Source organism: Xyrauchen texanus, chromosome 12 (assembly GCF_025860055.1).
Source record: "Xyrauchen texanus isolate HMW12.3.18 chromosome 12, RBS_HiC_50CHRs, whole genome shotgun sequence".
Lineage (NCBI taxonomy): Eukaryota > Metazoa > Chordata > Actinopteri > Cypriniformes > Catostomidae > Xyrauchen > Xyrauchen texanus.
Window position 1 is genome coordinate 33,463,859 of NC_068287.1, and position 15,134 is coordinate 33,478,992.

Genomic DNA, 15,134 nt, shown 5'->3' on the forward strand with positions numbered 1-15,134 from the left:
GCGAAAGGTCCTATAGAAGATATAGGCAGTCGTCTAAGTGCATAATCAATATACATTTCTTTATCATGTTGTGCAGCATCACTGTTTTTATGTTGAAACACCATTTTGCTCCATGCCCTGCTGAAAAGATCAGCTTAACCAGCATCCAATTCCCATGATTATTAGTGCCATGCTTTTCACCAAACGTTGCAGGTGAAGCAAACTGACCAGCATGGTCTTTCTGATGAAGCTACACTGTAAAAAATGTCTGTAATTTTAAATGGTAAAAAAACTGTCAAAATGCTACAGATTTTTTTTTATTATTGATTAACTAGTATTAAATGTAAAATATACTGTAATTTTTAAAAAATATATTTTAAAAAACAATAGTTTTTACAATAACATTTTGTATAAATTTACATATTTAGATGTAAAAATTATGATTTTCCTGAATAATTAATGGTAAAAATGTACATTATATTTAACAAGAAAGTACATGTACTTTTTTACAGTTAATTATTGTTTAAATTACAGTAAAGAAAAAATAATCAGGCGTTCCCACAATTCCCTGCAAGACCTGTCGTATTTCATTATATTTTATGGGAATAGTTATGTTTCTTCTTATTTTTAATATCAGTTACATACATGGGTGTTCTGTTTTATATTTAATGTAGTTTAGTTAATGTTTACTGCATTATTTAAATTTCAAATGTGTTACTCTGATGGTGTTTTGTGTGTGTAACACTGAGCACTGTCTCTACATGTTTATTGGTCATTGCTCCTGGAAAAGCCACTATTGGTGAACTTCATGTCATCATGTGCTCTTTTGTCATTTTTATGGAGATTAACAGTACCGTATAAAGTAAAAAGCAGATTTTTACCATTTCAGAAGGTTAATAACAAGTTTATGATTTTTTTTTATGTAAATGTAACAGAATTATTTTGCATGGTCATGTAAATTACAACAGTTTAAACTGTAAAATGTACAGATTGTTCTATGAAATTGTTAACATTTTTTATTGTATTTTGTACATAATTAAGCTGACAACCACAGCTGCCATTTTTTTTTTTTTTTTTGTAAAATCAACAGGATTTTTTTTTACATTGAGGTTTAAAAGCCTGGTGGAGACACCAGCACATCAGCATCCCATGGGGGACCAGCACCCAACACACAACACAAGCTGGTGACCAGCAGTTCTGGTCTTTTCAGCAGGGCGTGTTCAATAGCTCATGCATTTTAAGCAATCAATGTATGTAGACCTCATCATTTAACTTACAAATCACAATGCCGGTGATATCAAAAACCAACATATTAAGAATAAGATGCGCTCTGAATAGTCACCAAATGATAAATAACAGATACAACAAATACAATAACTGCAGTGTATATAAAATTGGCAAACAGTTAAGCTATAATCAGTACACAGTTATCTGGTAAATGTATGTATACTGCAATGCATTACTGGGAACTTAAGCACCTCTTCTTCTATGCATCCGCATACTCAACTACCTCGATGACTGGCTGATCTTAGCTCACTCTCGAGAGGCACTATGCGCTCACAGGGACCAGGTGCTCAGGCACCTCAGCCGTTTATGGCTTCAGGTCAACTGGGAAAAGAGCAACCTCTCACATGTTCAGAGCATATCTTTTCTCGGTATGGATTAAGACTCAGTCACAATGATAGCGTGTCTCACAAACGAGTGCGTGCAGTCAGTGCTGAATTGCCTTTCGTCATTCAAAGTAGGAACCGCGTTCTCTCTAAAACAGTTCCAGAGGCTCCTCGGGCATATGGCTTCCTCAGCCGCGGTCATGCTGCTAGGGTTGATGCATATGAAACCGCTTCAGCACGGTCTTGGCTCTCGGCCCTAATGCTCCTCGCAACGGCACCTCCCTGGCAAATTCCCCTGAAGTAAGTCCTTCTTTCTCAGGGACGGGGACCCTCTGGCATCCGCGCCCAGACCTCTGGAACCTCCACGTCTGGCCCCTGGATGGGATGCGGAAGATCTAAGTGGTCTATCATCAGCTGTCGTAGACCTGATCAACCAAGCCAGAGCTCCCTCTACCAGGCAGTTTTACGCCTTAAAGTGGCGTCTGTTCGCAAACCGTGTTCTTCCCAATCTGAAGACCCACAGAGGTGCGCAGTCGGGTCAGTGCGCTCATTTCTGCAGGAAAAACTTGAGGGGCGGCTGTCCCTCTCCACCTTAAAGGTGTATGTAGCCACTAAAGTGGCCCACCACGACACAGTGGACGGTAAGTCCCTAGGGAAGCACGACCTGATTATCAGGTTTCTAAGAGGCACCCGGAGGTTGAATCCTTCCAGACCATGCCTGTTCCCCTCATGGGATATCTCCGTGGTCCTTACGGCCCTTCAGAGAACCCCCTTCGAGCTGTTAGAGTCAGTCGAGCTAAGTGCCCTCTACCAGAAGACAGCCCTCCTGATTGTGCTCGCTTCCATCAAGAGGGTTGGAGACCTGCAATTGTTCTCTGTCAGCAACACTTGCCTGGAGTTCGGTCTGGCAGATGCTCATGTCATCCCAAGACCTCGACCGGGCTATGTGCCCAAGGTTCCTACAACCCCTTTCAGGGACCAGGTAGTGAACCTGCAAGCACTGCCCTGGGAGGAGGCAGACCCAGCCTTATCGTTGCTGTGTCCCGTACGTGCTTTGCGTACCTATTTGGACCGCACACAGAGCTTTAGACTCTCTGAGCAGCTCTTTTTTTCTGCTTTGGTGGACAGCGGAAAGGGAATGCAGTCTTCAAACAGAGGCTCGCCCACTGGGTAGTCGACGCCATCACATTGGCCTATCGGAACCAGGTCGTGCCCACCCCCTTGTGGGTTCGATCACACTCTACAAGGAATGTGGCATCCTCATGGGCATTGGCCAACGGCCCCGCTCTAGCAGACATTTGTAGAGCAGCGGGCTGGGCAACACCCAATACCTTTGCGAGATTCTACAATCTCCTGGTTGAGTCTGTTTTGTCATGTCCGAGCACGTAGAACTTGGTAACATGGGACAACTGAATGGGTATATTACGCTTGCGCCTTTCCCCTCCACTGAGGCAAACACTTGTGATTTTTCTCCCAGGTGAGTCCTCAAATTCCTGCTCCCTGGATGTTCTTCCTCCCCAGCCCTCTGGTTCACAAATTTAGCAGAGAAATTCACGACCAGACCCTCTGTGGGTACTAATTACTCTGTACTGGAATAGGTGCTCCATAGGTGCTGGTTATCACAGTAACCCCCTGTGATGTATTTTCCACGGTAAGGTCCCCCTGCCAGGTGGACCCGCGTCTCCCTTTGGCATTCCTCATTAGGCAGGACCTACCACCGCGCCACTTCCATGTGTAGCGTAACAGGCCCATGTGATGTATTTGCCGCATTTTCACCTCCCCAGCCTGAGCAGGATGTGGTCTCTGCGGGGTCTTTTCCCCCTGAAAGAATAGGACTGGAAAAGAATGCCTTCCCTGATGCTTGTTACAGCTAGATGGCCCCAGCTGCATCTAACACTCTATGAGGAGAAACATAGTGAGAGAAAAGGCTGCGGCTGGCGCTCGTTCCCACCCCTCAAGGGAAAACCTTGGTCAGATGCAGGGAACCTAATAAAAACAATATGACGTCTTAGTGGGGTGTTGGGGAAGGGCTATTGAATAGGGGCACCTTGTGTCACTTGAGTGACAGAAGGGGAATGTCTAGGTTACTAGTGTAATCCTCTGTTCCCTGATGGAGGGAACGAGACGTTGTGTCCCCCTTGCCACAACACTGTACCAAGCCGCTGTATTGGCCGAACCTTATTCTCAGCTCCTCAGTGCAGAACCTGACTGAACCCTGACTTTAATACCTGTATGTCCGGGGGCGGGACATGCAAATTCTGTTTGCCAATTTGGCATTGGCCTTTTTCATATTCAGAGGTATCCGAGGCTCTCGAAAGAAGCCCCTTGTGTCACTACAATCGACACAACATCTCGTTGTAACCTAGTAACCTAGACGTTTGCAGTGGTTCTATGGATGTTAAAGTTATGACAATATCTACACCGGTGGGGCTCATTTGCATGATTTTGCCAAGGGCCCTACAAACCCACGAGCCCTGAAAGTCGACTAAAGAAATGGCCAATGCAACATAAACTAAAAAGTACTGAGTGCAACTTTAAAACACAGAGAAACCATATGCTCTCTTACCGATGTCCCAGGTGAGGGGGTCATTGCTGGCAAGCTCTTTGCGTCCAATGACATACCAAACGCAGGCCAACCAGTGTGCCAACAGGGCAAATACAGACATTAATAAGGTAAGAACCACAGCACTGTACTGAGAATAACCATCCAGCTTCTGTAGCAAGCGCAGGAGACGCAGCAAACGCACTGTCTTCAGCAAGTGGACGAGGGAAGTCTGTAAAACACACATAGGCATAACGTTTATGTAATGAGAATGTTAGTCTTGCATTCAGTTTTAAACTGAGGGACTTCTCAATTGTAAAACCAACTAAATGTTAAAATTATCCATCACTGAAATGTGCATACTGGCTGAATATATAACCACAAATTAAAACAGAACTGACAGTTTGACCAAACACTAGACAAAAGATTACATGTTTAGTCCTACTGTAATGTAAATATGTCAAATAAATTGTAAATAATCCAACAAAAGCTATTTTAAAAATAATTTTGCTCATTCTTCTGTAATTCTTATGAATGGCGCTTTATGGCCCCATATAAAATTAGAGATTACATGGAATATTTGTTAAAAAAAAAAGAAAAGAAATCTTAACCAGTTCCCTGTCTGTCACTCCCTCGACGTTGTGGCGATGTAGTGACCCTAGGGGTTCGCTCTTGAGAGCCCCAATCACCTTTGCTTTATTCAGAAAAGGCCAATGAAAATTGGCAAGGGGAATTTGCAGGCCAATCTCCGCCCCGGACATACGGGTATAAAAGGAGATGGCATGCACCACTCATTTAAACTTGTTCTCGAGCGCATGTTTGTGTTCGTTCTGCCACCTTACTTTCAGCTGCTGGAATTACGGTGCATGTCAGCAGTCACCCTCACACAGTTGTGTGTTGTGCTTCCCCTGGGCACTTTGGCGGCTGAGTCCACAGGTGTCAAAGAGTATATTCTAAAAGAGTATATTTTATCTAAAAGAGCATGCACAAACAATTGGCATCTTTTTAAAGATGTCCTTTTGCCTTTGTGCTACTGGGTGTGGCTGTTACCTCTCCCCACTGGATGGCCACGAAATCGGTCTTGAGTGCTTGGGTCACCAGCACGCAGAGGAAGCTTTTGTGGAGGGGTCGTGTTCTCACTGTGAGAACATGCCCATGAGAACGTTGCGGTCACGGCTCTCTTCCTTCTTTGAGAAGCAGAGAGCCACCTCGGCTGCTTCCAGACCCGGTCTGTCCTGGGTTGAAACTCAGGCGGCTGGGTCGGTGAGCACCATGGGCGATCTGGATGTGGATATGGGAGCGTTTCCGCTGGCACAGTCCCCGCGATCCTCCCACCCTCCAGCATGCTCATTCTGCTTGTTAGTGTTCACAAGCGATGCATGTGGTCCGCCTCAGGGCGGATTTAATGCCACTCTTGGGTGGTAGAGCTCAAGATGAGGCGTACGCGGAGTTTGCAGCCATGCTTGCCTGGTTGGCTGCGAACATCAGCTTGAGTGTAACCCTCTGCCCTGCCCTGAGCATTCGCGGCTGGATGATTGGTTTCTGGGCTCAGAACGAGACACATGGTCGTGTGCTTCTTCCCAAAGTCATGCAAGGCGCCTATCACGTACATGCTTTGCATGCTCTACCCTCGATGGCAGAGCGACTAAGGAATATGACGAGTTCCCCAGGTAGAGCGCACTGTGGTGGTGCAGCCTATACAGGAACCGACCAAGGCTCCCTTCCAAGGCGTGTAAGTTTTCTTTATCATTAGTGGCGAAGGCTTACATAGCCGGGGGTCAGGCCACCTCTGACCTGCACGCAATGGCTATCCTGCAGGTCCACCAGGCCAAGGTGCGAAAGTCACAGTGCGCGCCCTGGGCCGGACAATGTCCACCTTGGTGGTCCAAGACTGGCACCTGTGGCTCAACCTTGTGGAGATGCGTGATGCAGATAAAGTTCGCTTTCTCGATGAGCCCATCTCCCAAGGGGGGCTCTTTGGCGACACTATCAAGGACTTTGCCCATCAGTTCTCGATGGTGAAGAAGCAGATGGTGGCCATCAAACACATTCTGCCATTCTGCCAACTCAGCCGCCTACAGGCCTCCGAAATCCAGCACCATTTACATTTACATTTATGCATTTGGCAGACGCTTTTATCCAAAGCGACTTACAGTGCAATTATTACAGGGACAATCCCCCTGGAGTTAAGTGCCTTGCTCAAGGGCACAATGGTGGTGGCCGTGGGGTTCGAACCAAGGACCTTCTGATTAACAGCCCTGTGCTTTAGCCTCTACACCACCACCACTCTAAGCAACAAGTCTACCTCTTGCCAGGGCCACCCTCCTGTGGTATGCCCCTTTTCAGGTGAGCCTGCGTACTTGGGCTCAGTGCTCCATACGTGGTGATTCCCTTCTCAGAAATCCCATATGATGCATTTCCACTGTTCGGTTTCCCCTCAGGTGAACCCTGTGTTTCCCCTCAACAGAGCTTTGCTCTGCCTCAGTCGATGTTGCTGTGAACCCTCTCCATAGATAGGGTCCTCCCAGTGGTATTATTCCATATGTGAACTTCCCCATTGGTAAGTCCATGTAAGGTATTCTCCACATGTTAACCTCACTCCTGAAGAGGGAAGAGCACTTCCCCAGCGCTATTCTAGCAGGTGCTCGGCAGGAAATTGCTTAATACAAAAATCAGGAGAGGCCACCGCCTGTAGCCTCCTCGGGTAAGTGCCTCTTCCCACCCTTAATGGGACATGGGAGACACCTTACCTAACTCGCTGGAAGGTCACAATGTGGTCGAGCGCTCAGCACACAGCAGCTTGCCCATGTCCACTCCTCTGTACCTCGTGACATGGCTCAGTGTATGCGACGTTTTGAATAGGAAACCCTAGTGACACTACATCGACACAACGTTGAGTGAGTGACAGACAGGGAACGTCTTAGTTACTGATGTAACCTTTGTTCCCTGATGGAGGGAACGAGACGTTACGTCCCTCCTACTGTGGTGCTGAACCGACCGCTGACATGGCTGGGACTCTTTCTTGGCTCCTCAGCACAAATCTGAATGAGTGGTGCACGCCAACTCCTTTTAAACCTGTATGACCGTGGCGGAGAGTGGCATGCAAATTCCACTCGCTAATTATCATTGGCCTTTTCAGAATAAAGCGAAGGTGATTGGTGCTCTCAAGAGCAAACCCCTAGTGTCACTACACTGACACAATGTCTCATTACCTCCATCAGGGAACAGAGGTTACATCAGTAACCAAGACGTTATATATACACTTTCCCTTATACATTCATATACATTTGTAACAGCTTCAACTACCCATAAATAAGACTTTAAATTGTCTTGAACAAAAATACATGAACTGCAATGTACAGCATAGAAGAGAAGACAATATCTTTTAATGTTCCAAGTAGAATTATAAACTTCTCACCACTGAGATGTTGAATAAGTAGAGCAGGTCAAATGGTAAGGCAGCGATGAGGTCCAGGATGAACCAGGTTGTACAGTAGTGCAGACAAATCGACCGAGAATCATAAACCACCTGACCTGCAGGCCCAACATAGGTGGTTCGGAAATTCAGAATGATATCTATGAAAACAAAAAGTAATGTTGTTACATTGTAATAGCATATGTATAAACAAGGAGGAAGAAATTTAGATGTGCTTACAGTGCCAAGAATCAAATAATTCCAAAATATTTCTTGCCAGAACCCTGTCAAGTTCATAAAACATTGCGATCTCATTCGAAAATAAATATTGACAATGTATGCATGCATGCATAAATATTAAAATTATGCTAATTGTTGTGATGAAGACTTGTACATGCTGGACCTACATTAATATTCATAACTGTGCACATCCTCAATAATTGTGACATGGTACATTTAGTCCCATCAACCAATTATTTTATTTTATAATAGGTTTATTAAATGAACACTGTCTTTAGGTCACAGTGGAGCATCATATATTTTTACTGAAGATTTTTTGCATTGCGTACAAATCTGTTTACATTGGGATTGTGTGTGGGTGCATGAAATGTCTTCACCTCACAAACATGTGAAGGCAGCTCTGAGCTTTGACAGATGCTTAAAATTAAACATGTTTAAAAGTTGAGCCTCATTAAAAATGAGGTGGAAATGAAACAAAAAGACATGCAACAGACGATTTTCCAATCACGAGGTAACTTCCACAGAATAACAAAGTCAATGAAAACAAAAGTCATCCTATAGATCGACTGGTTGCAAGCAATGCCAAGGTAATGGGTTTGATTCCCAGGGAACAGACTAAATTGATAAAATGTATACACTGTAAAAATGGTTTTGTTAGGTAACCTAAAATAATGTATTCCATGTGGTAACATCTAAATGAACTGTTTTTATTCAAGTCAAAATTCTTATTTAACATGACTACATGAACCTAACTGCTGTACATTAGGTTACACCACCAAAGGTCATTCTTAGGTTAAGATAAAGTAGAAATAGATTCTTAAGGTAACAATTGCATGTTTTTTTAAAAAAAATAAGTGTTAAACAAATTGCTAAATCTAAATTAACATTTTTGATTTAACTCAAAAATAAATATTATTTAACATCACTGAACCAACCTGAATGCATATGTTTACAACAACAAAACAACTTTTAAGGGTTAGATTAATTAGGAATAGCTCCTTAAGATAATAAATGGCAGGTTACCACTTTTTACATCTGTAGCTTTGTATAAAAGCATCTATCATTTACATAAACAGGGACACGCACCAAGTATGAAGAGCATCTCCACAGCTATGTCACTGACTATGGTGGTTCTGGAGGTGAAGTCGCAGTCTGGGGTATCATGTTTACTGTCGTCAGGTGCGGAGAAACAGACGTTGTAGGGGACAGTGACAGCCACGTAGAATGTTGCAAGGAGGATCAACCAATCCCACATTGCTTTGCACACGCTGTAATGAAGCAAGATGAAGCGCGACTTCTGCACCGATGCCACTTTGTATTCCGGGAGAGTTGGCTGGGAAAAAACAAGAAAAAAGGACATATATTTTTATTTCTAGATCAACAAACATTCCTCGAAATTAGTTTTTGCCAAATGGTTAGTGTTTGAAATTTTAAATAGTACATAATACAGGAAGAAATTAGTATGAAAATAAAGCTGCAAGCAGCAATTATGGGGCCAAGTACGGCCTACTATACTTTCACTAAACGCAATGCAAATAGTTCGAAGTCCACAGAGGTGCAACAAAAGCTTTGTCCAGAGCTTTGCCCACTGGGCTACCTGCGATTGCCAAAGAGATATAATAAGTTGAAACATGTTAACAGTAATACATTTTCATTTGAAAACACATAGATTTTACAGTGTTTACTGTATGTCTCTTATCCACACTAGAAAGCCATTTAGAAAAGGCTCTCTATTACCACGTACTTTGAAAAACTGAGATTTCTAACAAAATCAGATTAGTGGACGTGGCGTGAGAGTCAGCACACATAGCACTGAGACAATACTGCTGCTACAGCTAAATGGTTTTGAATACAAACCTTCGCCCTGCACAATCTTAATATCATATGAACTAAATTTGGTGGGAACTGGACAAAACTCTCATCAAAGGATGTGAGCGTCACCAACTTCAAGACACGGATGATGCAAACCAAGATTCGTTTCAATACACAAAATCATTGCAAGTTTAGCTTCAAAAGAACAAAGCTTTGCCGATATACAACCTGTTTTTTGTTCACTTGCCAAATTCGTTAGAGCATAGTTATGAAAATCAAGCACTCATTCAATGACTTTTGTGAGGCTTGGTCTGAACATCATCTATGAGACACATTTGTTGAGATTCAGAGAAGATTTTTAGTGAGTAAAAAAATTTAAAAAATTCAAACTTCAATAATAAAGATGGTGGAAACTGAAACACCAAGTTCAATCAAGGAGCGAAAGCAGAAGAAAATGTTATTTTTTTCTAGACAAAAGTGAGCTGATGGTGATGCTACAACATTTGATTGAGATCCCTCCCAAATTTCATAACTTTCATCCAAATGGTTCTTTGGGCAGTCAGACTCCCTTGGCAAAGTAAACATTTTGCAACTATTGGGCCTTGGCCCCTAACTTGGATATGACCAAAATAGAAATCCTTATTATCTTTTATATGCACAAGCAAAACACTTCTCTGCAGTGGGTGATTAATTAAGAGTGCTATTATAAATCAAAACAGCAGAATGCAATTTCTTCTCAATGATTCAGATTTTTAGCCTGTAGAATTCTGACTGTAATCACTGCGGACTCAAAATATCCTTCACCGTGTCTCTTGTGTGAATGTGGGCCACTTTGTGCTCTGCCAGTGTGATTCGGGTTTTAAATAACTAGCGAGACGCAGGTGCAATGTGCATGTGCTTGCAGTTCATTAAAAGGAAAAAGAATAGCATAATAAAAGTTGTGTTTTGCAACACTGAGCATGAACCAGTCACCCTGTAGAAAACAAATGTGGTTATGATGGACAGAGGTGCTCAACCCTTCTCCGAGAGATCAACATTCATGAAGAGTTTTATTCCAATAGTCAAACATATCAGAACTAGCTGAAAAAAGGTCTAAGTTCTCTTGAAATTTCATTGTACATAAAACTATGTACAGTGCCCTTTGGCTCCATTTGGACACTAAAGCCACAGTTAATGGATACAATTTTAAACCAAGTGGCATCCGCAAAAAATTGATGATTGACCTTTTCTCAAAACTTTTTTTTATTGCCATTTTTGCAATTGCTTTTAACCAACTGGTCCAAAGGTCACTTTTAGTGGATGTATAAAGTTAGTTCTCCTCAAATTCACACGTGTGTCCTAGCAGAGTAACCCCAGGTGTAGTTCATCACATTAATTATATGGACATGCTCCACTAACAGTTAACAATCAGAAAGTGTCATCATTGCAAACAATACAGCTTATCTATTGATTTTTATATTAAAACCTAAAAATGTTCTCTTTTGGAATTTGTTTTGCTTGAAAAGTGTGATTGTGCTATATTTACTTATTTATTTATTAAATCTAAACATCACTTTGTTTGGTATTTTGATATTTGTCAAAAGCAACAATAATCGTGCATTTTTATACTTTGTCCAATTACTTTTTGGGGGCCATTGTAGCTCTTCAGAGCAGGACAAAGCATCACTCACCTAAAATTATGTAAAAATCAGTCTTTCATTCATTACATTTTATGGGTGAATGGAGCCTTAAAAACAAGCTATTAAATTCTGTGAAGCCAAATAATGGTTCAAAGTGTGTGTTTATAGTTGAGTTTCATGTCTGTGTGAGTGACAATCTAAATGTGAGCGCAGTCATTTGGCCTGAAAACATTTAAGACACCTGATACAAATGAAAAGGCTTAACTAACTTTTACTATTGCTTCCCAACAGCTGCCGAAATGAATGCTCATTGACTCCATTCAGAAAGGACATTAGAAAAAATTATAACTTGCGACATTTTGAGAAGATGCTGTCACACCTCATAATGTAACACAGCAAAATACTTAAAAATGAGGCATCTTCCTAAGGTCTATGACTCTAGCTTGTTAACTTCCATGAGTACACTTGCAATTCAAGGGTCCTTGAAGGCAAAATTTCACAGCTTAATGCAAATTGTCCACACTCAACTGTGAGTCATCTCTGCATAAGTGGATGATCAATACACATGAACTCTTATAGAAACCAGCTTATTAAAAGACATTAAAACAAATAGATCATCACAATCAAGGAATTTCACTTGTCCAGTAAGGAACCGTGTGTTCTTTTTCTAAATTTTCCTGCACCAAGGACTGGGGTCTGGATTTTTTTTTGTGAAAGATATCAACACAATTGCAGGCATTCAGTGACTCTGACCTTTTCATTTTTACAGATTCTACACTTTTTATTTCATCTTGTTAGCTGGATGCATGAGGGCCTTTACTCTTTAAAAGTGCCAAAAGGTTTGTAATGTCAATGACTGGACAGTCAATACAGAACATAATGGTGTTGCTTTGAAGAACAAGATTGTATCCTTAAATCCTACACTGGAAAAATGAACATGCGGATACTTTTTCTTTTCTTTTCTGCTCTTCAACATTGGGTGGGTTGTATTATGAAGTGGGGGATGGGTTGTATAAAACAAAAGCTTAGTAAGTGATTTTATCACACTAAAATCATGTTAACACTCATATTGTTTATGTCTAGTGGCTGTACTTTTGAAACAGTGAGTATTTTACCATTTACTGATGGGCCCCAATCACTTCCCTTATAAGTGCCTCACTGGAACTCAGATTTATGCTTTATTTAAAAGAAAAGGAGGGGCAAGTCACAATTATTTTTGTGGTAATCAATAGTATGCCACAAATGCTGTCGGTTAAGCTTAAGTATTGAAACCAGAATATTGTTTTATGACTTGCTTTCAGAGAATGTCTGAATTAGAGGTTCAAGGTTTATGCTGTCAACAAGAAAAACAATTGACCAACAAGTGCATTTATCTTGTTTTAAGAATGTTTAGCTATTTTTCCTGGAAAACAAGACAAAACTAAGAAATAACAAGAAAATATTTTTTTTTTTTGTAGTGTGGCAATGTGTGCAGATGTGAAGCTACTGAAAGACTATGCAACTTTCTTGCAACTGGAAAACAGATTCCTTGTAAATGTGACTTATTTGGCCAATAAACGTGAATTCTGATTTACATGCAAAAAACACAAAGCTTACAGCAGATGAGTGAGAATAACTGCGTTTTCATATCTACTTACATTTGGCAGCTTCCTTTTGCTCCTGTTGGTGAACTGACAGGTCAGGTGGTACAGAACGCTACGGCCACGCTCACGAGCTTGACTCAAATGGGTTCGACCAGACTTTTCGGTGCCATCCTCTGTCAAAACAGTTCAGCATTTATCTTATAAACACAGCACATAAAAAGTGGTAAAATTACAAATTAACTATATCATTTGAATTAAAATAAGTGTTCTTTTTTAGCTCACTGCCAGTTACCTTCTGTTGTGGATCTGGAATGTGATTTTCCATATGATTCAGTGATATTTTTGAAGGATAAGAGAAATAAAACCACTTCTCCTTTCTCATTTTTAATAGGCACAATATCCAGTAGACACCAAAATGGGGTACCTGGGGTTAAAGAAGGCAATCCATTAACGCCTTTGTATTGAATCAGCCCACTATTCAATTAAGTGGTCACTGAGTTAACCTCCTAGTACAAGGCCAGGTGTGTTAAGTACAAAGGATTCATTTTTGTTGGTCAATTTTAGAAATGTATTTCCACAAGATGACTTATTCACAATAATGCTTTGAAATATATTGAACTGAATGCAACCAAACTCAAACCTCTGTCATTGATTACAGTACTGGTACTCTCCATCATATTGCTATAACCTGAATGCTTTTATTTTTTAAAAGTACACATTTCTGAAGAATTGTTAAGCACTATGTTCCATACAATAACAGAACATAATGACAAGGGACAAAATATATATATATATATACACTCACCTAAAGGATTATTAGGAACACCTGTTCAATTTCTCATTAATGCAATTATCTAATCAACCAATCACATGGCAGTTGCTTCAATGCATTTAGGGGTGTGGTCCTGGTCAAGACAATCTCCTGAACTCCAAACTGAATGTCAGAATGGGAAAGAAAGGTGATTTATACTTTTTAAAAAAAGCAATTTTGAGCGTGGCATGGTTGTTGGTGCCAGACGGGCCGGTCTGAGTATTTCACAATCTGCTCAGTTACTGGGATTTTCACGCACAACCATTTCTAGGGTTTACAAAGAATGGTGTGAAAAGGGAAAAACATCCAGTATGTGGCAGTCCTGTGGGCGAAAATGCCTTGTTGATGCTAGAGGTCAGAGGAGAATGGGCCGACTGATTCAAGCTGATAGAAGAGCAACTTTGCCTGAAATAACCACTCGTTACAACCGAGGTATGCAGCAAAGCATTTGTGAAGCCACAACACGCACAACCTTGAGGCGGATGGGCTACAACAGCAGAAGACCCCACCGGGTACCACTCATCTCCACTACAAATAGGAAAAAGAGGCTACAATTTGCAAGAGCTCACCAAAGTTGGACAGTTGAAGACTGGAAAAATGTTGCCTGGTCTGATGAGTCTCGATTTCTGTTGAGACATTCAGATGGTAGAGTCAGAATTTGGCATAAACAGAATGAGAACATGGACCCATCATGCCTTGTTACCACTGTGCAGGCTGGTGGTGGTGGTGTAATGGTGTGGGGGATGTTTTCTTGGCACACTTTAGGCCCCTTAGTGCCAATTGGGCATCGTTAAATGCCACGGCCTACCTGAGCATTGTTTCTGACCATGTCCATCCCTTTATGGCCACCATGTACCCATCCTCTGATGGCTACTTCCAGCAGGATAATGCACCATGTCACAAAGCTCGAATCATTTCAAATTGGTTTCTTGAACATGACAATGAGTTCACTGTACTAAAATGGCCCCCACAGTCACCAGATCTCAACCCAATAGAGCATCTTTGGGATGTGGTGGAATGGGAGCTTCGTGCCCTGGATGTGCATCCCACAAATCTCCATCAACTGCAAGATGCTATCCTATCAATATGGGCCAACATTTCTAAAGAATGCTTTCAGCACCTTGTTGAATCAATGCCACGTAGAATTAAGGCAGTTCTAAAGGCGAAAGGGGGTCAAACACAGGATTAGTATGTTGTTCCTAATAATCCTTTAGTTGAGTGTATATATGCTTGTGTGTGTGTGTGTGTGTGTGTAAAAAAATACAAAATAAAAGTGGTCTAATTTTCAAGTCATCTGAAGCCACACAATAACTTTGTATGAGGAACAGATTTCAAATTTCAGTCATTATGCACTCGTAATTGATCATCTGCCTGTGTTTAGATTACAAAATGGTATGTCAACATTATGGACACAAAAAGGTTTTTGTTTTTGTGTGTGAAGTAACGAAACATGATGCACCCTTCCTTCTAGAAGCCGATAAAGGAAAGATTATCAAGTAATAATGAACTTTGTCCGTTCCTCA

At 41.5% G+C, this 15,134-nt stretch overlaps 1 protein-coding gene across 1 annotated transcript in view; it reads right to left on the bottom strand.

Moving 5' to 3' along the window:
• LOC127652630 (potassium voltage-gated channel subfamily H member 4-like) overlaps nt 1-15,134 on the bottom strand; it is a 35,066-nt gene that overhangs the window by 10,753 nt on the left and 9,179 nt on the right. The window contains exons 3-8 of the mRNA XM_052138885.1: nt 13,093-13,224; nt 12,855-12,973; nt 10,676-10,690; nt 8,873-9,119; nt 7,550-7,707; nt 4,156-4,363 (exon numbers count right to left, since the gene is read on the bottom strand). Coding sequence (XP_051994845.1) covers nt 4,156-4,363; nt 7,550-7,707; nt 8,873-9,119; nt 10,676-10,690; nt 12,855-12,973; nt 13,093-13,224 — 879 coding nt within the window. The remainder of the gene's footprint in view (nt 1-4,155; nt 4,364-7,549; nt 7,708-8,872; nt 9,120-10,675; nt 10,691-12,854; nt 12,974-13,092; nt 13,225-15,134) is intronic.